General features: G+C 55.1%; 2 protein-coding genes across 9 annotated transcripts in view; one reads left to right on the top strand and one right to left on the bottom strand.

The window, feature by feature from the left end:
• The first annotated feature begins 2818 nt into the window (after window positions 1-2818).
• Window positions 2819-4435, top strand: NKIRAS2 (NFKB inhibitor interacting Ras like 2). Of its 3 annotated transcripts, XM_065896712.1 has the most exons (4): window positions 2819-2912; window positions 3312-3389; window positions 3487-3553; window positions 4196-4250. In XM_065896712.1, exons 1-4 carry the CDS (start codon window positions 2819-2821, stop codon window positions 4248-4250), a joined length of 294 nt encoding a protein of 97 aa, XP_065752784.1. The 3 variants fall into 3 exon arrangements, with proteins under 3 accessions (XP_065752784.1, XP_065752783.1, XP_065752782.1); XM_065896711.1 differs by lacking the exon at window positions 3487-3553 and having other exon boundaries at window positions 3312-3385; window positions 4196-4435; XM_065896710.1 differs by having other exon boundaries at window positions 3312-3553; window positions 4196-4435.
• Window positions 4436-7155: 2720 nt separating this feature from the next.
• Window positions 7156-10609, bottom strand: part of ZNF385C (zinc finger protein 385C) — a 30291-nt gene continuing 26837 nt past the window's right edge. For 4 of the 6 annotated variants that reach the window (XM_065896705.1, XM_065896707.1, XM_065896706.1 and 1 more), the window contains 4 exons: window positions 9061-9351; window positions 8339-8535; window positions 7925-8035; window positions 7156-7392 (listed from right to left, as the gene is read on the bottom strand). In XM_065896705.1, the coding sequence (XP_065752777.1) occupies window positions 7156-7392; window positions 7925-8035; window positions 8339-8535; window positions 9061-9351 (836 nt within the window). Of the gene's footprint in view, window positions 7393-7924; window positions 8036-8338; window positions 8536-9060; window positions 9355-10609 lie in introns of all 6 variants that reach the window. The other 2 variants (XM_065896704.1, XM_065896708.1) reach the window with 2 other exon arrangements.

Here is a 10609-nt window from a genome sequence, read left to right as displayed (position 1 = left end):
CATCCCCTCCGGATCTCCAAGCACCAACTTGTTCATCACCCTAATGACGCTGACCTTTTTATGAGGCTGCTTTCATGTCAGCCGCCTGGGAATGCCATCTCAGCATTAAGCCTAGGGAGGGCGGCGCAGGGCCCCAGATCCTGCCCTGGAGTTTATACGGTAGCTCGCGGGGTGAGGTCCCTGCTCTACAGTGTCCTCAGCGCTCCCAACCCTCATATAAACTCTGTGCTCAGCACGCTTGTCTTGCCGATTGCAGTCTGGATTGGGAACTCAGGGAGGGCAAGGACACAGCCCTTCGTAGTACTTCCCTTCACCCAAACCAATAATTTTTGTGGACTTGAGTTAAATAGGGGTTTCCTGAGGTTAAACTGGGGGAGTTTGAGGTTAAAATTTTAAAGTTAAAGGGTACTAAAATAAGAATGGGTCAAGAGAATTTTAAAAGGATTTGCCCCGCCCCCCAGACCCCTGACGCCCTTGCTTGCTTCTCCAGTAAAACAGTCTGTGCCATTGTCCATAGGACGCTTGCATGGTTCTATCACAGTGCTGAGGGAGCTGAGATCACACCTAACACTGGGGAGCGGAAGATGGGAGAGGCTCAGGGGTTTGGAAGAGAGAAGTCATTCAGCCAGCCAGTCATTCAACAGCCCTCTCCAAAGTACCTACTTTGTGCTGGGTTGGGAAAGCGCAGACTCAGACCATCTAACCTGCTTGCCAATGGCTCACGGTCTACAGTCTAATGCAGGAGGCCCATCCGTCTTTAACCACCTTCCTCCTTTGTGTTCTCGGCATCTAAAACTCCCAAGTTACCACCAAGTCTTGTTGATTCTCTTACCAAATGTCTCCCAAATCTATCTCCTTTCCATCCCAATTCAGATTCTCATCATTTTTTGGAAAACTTGGAATACTACCATAGTCTAACTAACCCCAAGTCTCACCTCTCTCCAACCTTCACTCTTTTACCAGAGTGATCCACTTAAAAGCAAAAACTGATCATGTCACTTCGCTGACATAAGTCGTATCAATGGCTTTCCACGGCTGTTAGGATACAGTTTGATCTCTTTGGCCAGCACACAGGCCTTTGATTATTTGGCTCCTTTCTACCATCAGTAATGAACCCAAATACTTGTAGTTCCAGTAAATGCCATGACTCTTGCCGTATTTCCTCCACCCTTTCCTCCCACACCCTTCAAACTTCAACACGGACCTGACCTCCTCTAGGAAGGTTCCGCGGAGAATGTAATGCCCACTGCCCCCAAGTTAAATGCCCTTAGCTGTGCTCCCATAGCACCTCTGTAATAGTTCTTACCATGCTGTACTGTAATTATTGGTTTAGATGTCTAGCTCCTCTAGATGGTGACGTTCTGATGGGCGGCAACGGTGTCTAATTCCTCCGCTTTTTCTCAGCACGTGGTCCTGTATCTGGCACAGAGTAGGAGCTCAGAAGACATTGGATGAATAAATGACTGAGTAAACAAAGTGTTACTGTAGTAGCCTTTAGAGAAAGAACATATGGGCATCTGAGGCACCAAAACAGCACCCGGCCGGTCTAGGGAGCCTAGAACCCTGTGCTCTGGAGACCATTCAGCCCAGGTCCCGGCCGTCATTTCCCCGCCGGCCTCTGGAGGCGCTGTTCGGCTGGTGCCGGCTCTCCGCCGCCAAAATAGGTCTTGCGGGATGGAAGCTACGGGGCGGGGCCAGACGGAGCCCGGAAGGACCCGGAGGAGGATCCGAGTGTTTGCGGCCGTGCTGCCCCACCCCTGGTCCCGGCGCGCGTAGAGGGGCCCGGCCGGGCTGCTGCGAGGGCCCCAGGAGGTACGGAGCTGGGAGGCCGGGATCGACCACTGCTTCCGGACTCTTTAGGTGGCAGGATTCCGATTCCCTCTGGGAGCCCTCTCGTGGGGAATTCTGTTCCGGAGGCCCGCCTAGCAGTCGGGGTATCCCTTAATTTCGGGGCTCACTATATGAGGCCCCTCGCGGGGAGGGGGATCTGTACTAAGAGTTTACTTTGGAGAGGTTTCTGTTTAAGATCCCTTTGGGGAGGGATCTCTGTATCTCTCCTCTGGCGGGGGCGGACTCCTCGTCTGGGGCTCCTTCTGGGAAGCCTGTGTTTGGGATGCCTTCGAGGAGATCTCTGTTTGGGACCTCCAAACAGAGAAGGGATTTCTGTGTCTAGGCCTTATCTGGGTTTGTCAGTTCAAAAGAAACAAAATTTTTCTTTTTTCTGAAGTGTTTTTTTCCTTAGATTCCTTCACTCTTTTGTTTCTGTCTTTTTCATCTGAGCCATGGCCTTGACTGGGAATTCGAGGGAACTAATTGTCTGGATGAGCCATACGGGAAAGCAAAATGTTCTTCCTAATTGTTCATTCTCCCCAGGAAGAGTGGTATAAGACAGATCCACACAAAATAATAGTCCTGCTTATTTCTCCATGGGGTCATAGTTAAAGAGAGGGAGCTGAGCCAGATCTGGCTACCTTCAACAACTGGTCCTCCACATCCTATGCACAGAAAGGAACATGGCTAGGGGTTCCTTTAAACCAGCGACTCTCTTCCCCCTTTATGGCAACGCTTACCGAGCACCTGCTCTGTGCCAGTTACTGGCCTCGTACTGGGAATAAGGTGAATAATATACAGCTAACTGTCCAGTAGTGGATATAGACACATCACTTTAGTACACCCTGCCTAGGGTAGCAGACAGGGCCGAACCCCTGAGGCCACGCATCCACTTCAGAACTTGTGTCCTCAGTCAAGGGAAGTTTGCCCTTGGTTTTGATCCTGCCTCACCCAGTGTGCTTCGGTTCTTCAAGGTTGAAAGCTAAGCATGGGGAAGAGCTGCAAGGTGGTCGTGTGTGGCCAGGCTTCTGTGGGCAAAACTTCAATCCTGGAGCAGCTTCTGTACGGAAACCACGTAGTGGGTGAGTGTTGCTGGGCGTGAGGCATGGTGGAGGAAGTGGAAGAATGAGGAGAGGATTTGATCACAGCACGAAAAGGCTAAAGGTCGCTGCTGTTGGTCATTACACCGAAAGATCCCAACTCTACAACACTGAGGACATCTGGAAAGAGAAAACCCAATGTCCGAGACAGGAAGGAAAAACTTCCGCATCACGCTGTGTTCAGCAAGGTATCAGCGTGAGATTAGAGCTGTTCCCCCAAGTTATTTCAGTCTGGCCAGACTCGCAGTCTTTGGCCCTCTCTCCTCAGCCCCCTTGTACCTTTGTCTCCCTGTCTGGTTGGCCTGTTAGGATATATTCAGTCACTCATGTTCCCAATCTCTTTTCTCCCTAGAAACAAGTTTTCTCCTCATTTTGTCCCAGGTTCTGAGATGATTGAGACGCAGGAGGACATCTACGTGGGCTCCATTGAGACTGACCGGGGGGTGCGGGAGCAGGTGCGTTTCTACGACACCCGGGGGCTCCGAGATGGGGCTGAGTTGCCCCGGCACTGCTTCTCCTGCACTGATGGCTATGTCCTAGTCTACAGCACGGACAGCCGAGAGTCCTTTCAGCGCGTGGAGCTGCTCAAGAAGGAGATTGACAAATCCAAAGACAAGAAGGAGGTGTGTGTGGGAACCCTGGTGATGAGAGAGAGTGGGCCCTGGGCTGGCTTTGGGAGGCCTGGAAAGGCTCTGTTTTTCACTGATTTGCCAGGACGTGGGTTTAGAGCTGGAGGGCGGAGATGGAGGCCACTGGAGGGTGTCTTCACTCCTAGAGGTGGCCGCATGTTGAGGCAGCTCTACCAAAGAGGCTTCTCCAGTTTAAGACGTCCCCACTAGTCTTTCTTTATAATGGTTCTGTGCTCTCCCCTGTGAAGGCCCTTTTGTTCTCAAATCCCGCTTTAAGCTGGAGGCATTCTGGGAGCGCTTCCTCACCGGTTACTTTGCCAACAACTAACTGACTGCCAGTAATGATCAGGCATTGGTGACACAGGGCTTGTAATGGAACTCCTCCAGATGGAGGCCCCTGTCCACCGTTTCTAATACAGGAAGAGATGAGACATCAGCCATTGAGACTTGCCCTCTCCTAGGACTCCGAGGTGGAAATGGTTGCTTTTTCCTCTCCTCCCTCTGTTCAAATTCTGGCCTCTATCTGGCACCCCCTCCAGGCGTTCCATTACAAGCCCAAGGTGGTCACTGGCCCTCACGACCATTCCTGAGGTCCATGCTACAGCCACGGGCCTCTACTCTGTCCCTCTTCCCCAGGTCACCATCGTGGTCCTCGGCAACAAGTGTGACCTGCAGGAGCAGCGGCGTGTAGACCCGGATGTGGCTCAGCACTGGGCCAAGTCAGAGAAGGTGAAGCTTTGGGAGGTGTCGGTGGCTGACCGCCGCTCACTGCTGGAGCCCTTCGTCTACCTGGCCAGCAGGATGACCCAGCCCCAGAGCAAGTCTGCCTTCCCCCTCAGCCGCAAGAACAAGGGCAGCGGCTCCTTGGATGGCTGAAGAGCTGCCTTGCCAGCTCTGGAAGATGGGTTGAGGGGAAAGGGAGGGGGGGTTTTAGGCAAGCTGTCCTTCCCAGTCAAGGGGGGAGCTGCCCACTAGGCCAGGCAGCTGGGCTGTCCCAGGCTCAGGTCACTTTTGCTCCCTCCCAACTCTGGGAAATGCAAATAGTCTAGGTTAGCGGTCCCCAAGCCCCCCAGCCCCCATCCTGCTGTATCCTAACAGCAATGGAAAGCCATTGATAGGATTTATGCCAGTGAAGTGATATGATCAGTTTTTGCTTTTAAGCAGGTCTAGGGTGGTTTTGGATCACTGTTCCTTCTGCCGGCCCTGGACAGGAAGCAGAGCTGTGTGTGGAAGTGCCCAGTCTAGGGTCTGATTCCTATCGCAGGGGTCTTACACCTCCGGGTTTCCTGCCAATCTCACACACACACACTCACACGCTTACGGCACCAGCCTGGGCTCTAGAGAAAGGGCATCCAGGTGTCTCGTTTGTGTGTGTGTGTGTGTGTGTAGACGTGCACACGTGTGTGTGCTGGTGTTCGGGGCGCCTCCTCATCCAACACCCTGACCTCTCTCCTGTGCTCTCCTGGGCTGAGAGAAGCTAGCCTCCTGGGAGTATAATCTTGTTTCAACTCTTCCCCCAGCTTCCTGCTTCCCCTTCCTGCTCAGGGAGCATTTTCTTGGTTGAGGTGGAATGGAATGCCGACTGGGCTGGGAGTCACCAGCTGGCTTTGTGGCCCTGCGAGGCCTCTCCCCCCTAGGGGCTTCGGTTTTCTCAGCTGTAAGGTGACGGCAGTTGCTTAGATGATCTAGATCCTCTCCAGCCCTGTGTGGGTTGTATACTGCCCATGGTTGGGCTGGCTGCACTGTTCCCTTAGCTTCTCCCGTTTCAAGGTGCTATGCCTGTGGCCCTGGAGGCTGGGACACTGCTCCCCACCCCCCCAACCACCAGGGGGCAGGAGTGCACTACCCACTCTAGTTGCCAGAATGGCTGCCCAGTGCCCGATCCGTGGACCTCACAGCCCTGGGGACTGGTCGTCACCCTTTCCTGTGGTTGTTTTCAGCTGATAGCTGGACTTCTATTTATAGATTACCTGTGTTTATATGCCTGCCGCCATGGTGGAGGCCGGGCAAGGTGCTCGTCTAGCCCTCCCTTCTTACCTCAGATGCCTGAACAGAGTAAAGCCGGCCAACAGCAGCTTCCCAGGAGCTGCCAGATCTCTGGGGGCTCAGAAGGGTGGTTACGCTTCCAACACGCTGTAAAGTGAGCTGCTGACCCACAACTTCCCGTGCCCACTTCGTGCTTCTGATGTACACACCTAGCATAGGTGAAGACACTACAGCCAGGTGACCTCCAGTACACGCCCCTTCTCCCCAAGATAGGAGAGGCGAGCAGGGTCAGGTGACCCAGGCTGGGCGAGTTAGGGTGTGTACAGGCTTGGGCTTAAATTGATTTATTGATGCGTTGGACACAATAAAACCACAACTGTTATCAAAAAGTTTCCCACCCTCCCCCCTTTTTCTTGTTCTCCCATTGGAAACAGCTTTAAAAAAGATACAGGTGGATACTGGCAAAGTCCCATATTGTGGGGTGAGGGTGGCAGTGCTGCTGGGGTGGGACGGAGGTTATGACATTAATTTTGACAGCATGAAAACGGGTCTTGAGAGTGGCTCCAAGTGGATCCCAATACTCAGGTGAGTCACAGTGAGGGGGCCTTGGGGTGCTCGTGGGGGAAGGGAAAGCTGAATTGAGCGCTAGGGGCCAGTTTGGGGTGAGAGCTGGAAGGGGAAAGCTCTTTGTTTGGGAGCCCTGGGGGGATTCGGTGTTAGCTGGATCCATAGTCTGAGGGAGACCCAGTGTCACCCACCCCTTCCCCCCACCCCGCCCCGAGAGCTGGGATTCAGGAGGAATCAATGAAAGGCTAAGAGAGGAGAACGTGTGTGGGACTGAGCACTTCCTCTGTTAAAAACTGGGCCCGGCCAGCACATTACCCTGGCCTCCCTGTCGTAGCCCACCCTGTCAGAGCAGATGGAAAGCCCCAGAGGCTTGCAGTTCCAGCCACCCCTTGGCTTTGCCCCACTTAGCACTGCTCCCTTCCTCCACAGTCTTCCACCACATCCCCAATGGTCAGCTCGTCCAGGTAACCTTGAACCCACTCCATCTTGAGACCCTGTGGTTGGGATGGCTGTGACTGTCCCCTTAGCTTCTCCCTTGAGACGGCCCCCTCAACACCAGTGATTCTCTAGAGAATCCAGTGAATGGGGAGGGCCTCCCCTCCCTGCTCCCAGGGCATGGGAATAGAGGTCGGGCTAGGAAAAGGTAAGATTCCTCGGACCTCGGGCCACACGGGTATAGGTCTTGAGTGGGAGAATGAGAGCACCACGGGGCTGGGGCTAGGATTTTGCATAGATCTTTGGATTTTCCAGTTTGTTCCCCATAAATCAGGATGGGAAATGGAGGGGAGCCCAGGGCTAGCCCTAGAAGCCTGGGGAAGGGAGGGTGCAGATGGATGGTCCTTGGGCCGGGGGGCATTAGTTGAATCCCCAGTGCAGATTGAGTGAAGGGCTCTTAGCATTAGCCCAGCTCTTCCGAGATTGGGCAGGAACCCCTAGGCTGTAAAAGGCAGTCTCCTGTGGGATGCGGGGAACCGAGGCATCTTGGGGAGAGGAGGAGGGGGAGGGCAACTGCTGGGAAATCAGCCCCGGGCTCCCCAGGAGGGCTAATAGGGAGCAAAGACGATGGGTCCCGTGGCAGGGCGAACGGCTCCTGCTGGGGTGCGAAACAGAGCTGGGCCCAGGATTGGAGGCGGGAAGAGGGTGGTGGCTGCCGCAGGCGCAGGCCGGAGGGCCAGGGGCCCTGGGAGGGCACAGATGGTTGCCGCCGCGGTGGGGATCGGGCTGGGCAGGAAGCGGGCTGCCAGCGTCTTGGTGAGTTGCTTCTGCAAGGCCAGTTTAGACTGCAGAGAAGAGAGGAAAGGACTCAAGTCTCTGACCCCAGGAAAATCCTGTCCCCTCCCTGGGCCCCCTCCTTGGGCTTTTTGCTGTGGAGTGGGGGGGGGAAACGTGACTGTCAGGATTCCAAACCTAAATCCCCTCCCTTCCCACCCCCAAACATTCATTCCAAAGGGCTTTCTCCACCACCTGCCTTCCTGCGGGGAGGGAGGAGAATCTTAGGATGGGCCGAGGGAGGAGGCTATGGGGAGCGGGGGTGGAGATGGTCTCCGGGAGATGCATGCCCACGCCTCGCTGTTGCCCCTGAGGTTACTACCTGGGCCCACCTTCCCCCCCGGAAATGTTTCTGAGCAGATCCCCAGACAGCCAAAAACCCAACCCCAGCTCTTTCCCTGCCCAGGCAGCCTCCAACGGGGGTGGCTTCCTTCCTGCCCCTCCTCCCAGCCCCCCAGCTGGCCCTCCCTTCCGGCCTACCCTCTCCCCTTACCCTCTCCCCTCTGGACCCGGCTCCCAGCTCTGTTGCCCGGAGACAGATACCTTGAGGATACTCACAGCCAGCGCTGCGTGCTTCTGCAGCCTGCTGTGCTGGCCGGAGGGCTTGGGGGGCTTCCCGGCCAGGCGGTCCTTGTGCCTCCTGCTGCTCAGGTGCTAATGGACAGACAGACAGACTGGGAACAAGATGGGAACAGACCCAAGGACCCCAAAACTACGGCTAGCTCACCCTTCCTCTACCCACAATTCACACACCTAATGCACACGGCCCTGGAGTGGCCCTGGGAAGGGGAGGTTAAGAATTGGCCTTCGCCTTCCAGGAGCCTCGCACCTCTTCCTCCACTGCTCCCTGCTCTGCTCTACCCAGCTCCTCCCCGCAGGCTCCCTCCTCCGGGCCTGGCACTGGGCCCACCCCCCTCACCCCTGCTCCACCCCCAATCCCAGCCGCACTTGCCCCACCTGCTTGAGTTGGGTCTCTGAATTGACCTGGAGCTGACAGAGAGCACAGTGGAAAGGGGGCCTGGGCCCCTGCCGGCCCCCGCGGACCCCCGTCACTCTCTTGGCCTTGTGTCCAGCTCCTCCCCGGGGCACTGCGTGGCCCCTGCCCCTGCGGGGAGCGCCCCGCTGACCTTCCACCATCCACCGGTGCTTGGCTCCTGGAGGGAGGAAAGAAGACAGCTTGCTAGCACCAAAGAGGGGCTTCAGGGGCCATGGAGACCCCCTCCAAACCAGGTCAGTTTGGCTGCCCCCTGAAGCCTCCAGGCTGCTCAGCACTGCCAGCCCCTCCAGCCATGTGAGATTTCTCTTTCCCTCCCAAAGGTCCTCCCGGCTGTTCTCATTTCATGCCAGCATCGCCCAAGGAAGGCCTCGTTGCTGAGTAACAGGTCGGCTTCCCTTTGGCTCTCATTCCAACCCAATTCCCTCGGGTCTGATGCAAGGAGAGATGTGGGGGTGTCTCCTGTCTTCAGTGATGACCCTCCAGTTCTTGCTGCCTGACTTCTCTCCCCGACTCTCCCTCCTCAGGCATTACCGGGAGGACCTGAAATACCCACCCAGCCACAGCTGAGCACAGCGCCTCTGTCACCTAGCCCTGGAGCAAAGTGCCCAGAAGCTCTAGCCTGCCCACATCTGCTGAGGGCCATCTCCTCCCCAGGACTCGAGCTGGTGAGGGGCGCACTGACCTGTGTTGTGAGCCTGAAGCTGGGAGGCGGAGTTCACGGTCACCTTACACGTGGGGCAGTAGAGACGCCCCTTCTCGCTCCTGCCTTCCCCACTCACACCACTTTCCACAGCAGCCGCCGCCGGTTCAGGCCCTGGCGCCTCTCTCCCAGGCTCTGGGGAGCAGGGTGGGCAAGAGGAAGAGGAGGAAGAGGAGGCAGCATCCAAGACGTCTGAGTGGGCCGGCTCCCTGGGCGTGGGTTCCGGACTCAGGGGTGGCTGGACTTTGGGACCAGGAGGAGGGGCTGCAGGAACTGCTGGGGAGATGGAAGGCGTGGGGTAAGAGTGAGGCCCAAGATGATTCTCGAGACCACGATTTTAAGCACAGATATTCTGGCGGTGGCATGGCAGATTGGAAGGGTCCCTGGTGTAGATATGACCAGCACTGAATCCCAGACTCCCCACCAAATCACTGGGCAGACTTGGGCCTCCTTGGGCCTCAGCTTTCCCACCTGATATGATAAAGTTGGATCCAGTGGTCTCAGAGAGCCCACCCAGCCCTGATGATGATCTACAGTCATTAGGGAACTGTTAAATATGTGGAAGTCACCAAAAAGATGTGCTAGAATATTCATGGAGCACTATTCATAGCAGCAGAAAACTGGAAACTATCCAAATATTTGTCAACAGGAGAATAGTGAAAAGAGTTGATGGGTCACGCAATGGAATATTACATGGCAATGAGAAAGGACAAAATACAGCTACACGCAACAACTTCTGATGGGGTTATATCCTGATAAACCCGTCGTAAGTTGAAAATACCGTAAGTTGAAAATGCAGGTACTTCCCTGGTGGTCCAGTGGTTAAGAATCTGCCTTCCAATGCAGGGGACATGGGTTTGATCCCTGGTCAGTAAACTAAGATCCCACATGCTGCAGGGCAACTGAGCCCACATGCCACAACTAGAGAGAAGCCTGCGCCTTGCAACAAAGAGCCCTCCCACCGCAACGAAAGATCCTGTGTGCCGCAACTAAGACACAACACAGCCAAAATCAATCAATCAATAAAAAGGAAGGAAACTTTTTTTAAAAATGCATTTAATACACCTAACCTACGGAACATCATAGCCTGACCCAGCCTACCTTAAATGTGCTCAGAACACCTACATTAGCCTACAGTTGAGCAATGTCATCTAACACAAAGCCTGTTTTATAATAAAGTGTTCAATATCTCATGTCATTTATTGAATACTGTGCTGAAAGTGAAAAACAGATTGCATGGGCACAGAATGGTTGTGTGTCAGTTGTTTACCCTCCTGGGCACGCGGCTGCTGCTGACCAGCATCACAAAAGAGTATGCACCTACCGTATATCGGGGTCCCCACCCCCCAGGGCACGGATCGGATCGGTACCAGTCTGTGGCCTGTTAGGAACCGGGCTGCACAGCAGGAGGTGAAAGGCGGGTGAGCGAGTGAAGTTTCATCTGTATTTACAGCCACTCCCCATCGCTCGCATTACCACCTGAGCTCCGCCTCCTGTCAGATCCGCGGCAGCGCATTAGATTCTCACAGGA

This window comes from Phocoena phocoena, chromosome 19, assembly GCF_963924675.1.
Source record: "Phocoena phocoena chromosome 19, mPhoPho1.1, whole genome shotgun sequence".
NCBI classification, from domain to species: domain Eukaryota; kingdom Metazoa; phylum Chordata; class Mammalia; order Artiodactyla; family Phocoenidae; genus Phocoena; species Phocoena phocoena.
Note: the sequence above shows the minus strand (reverse complement) of the source record. Positions and strands in the feature narration are given on the sequence as shown.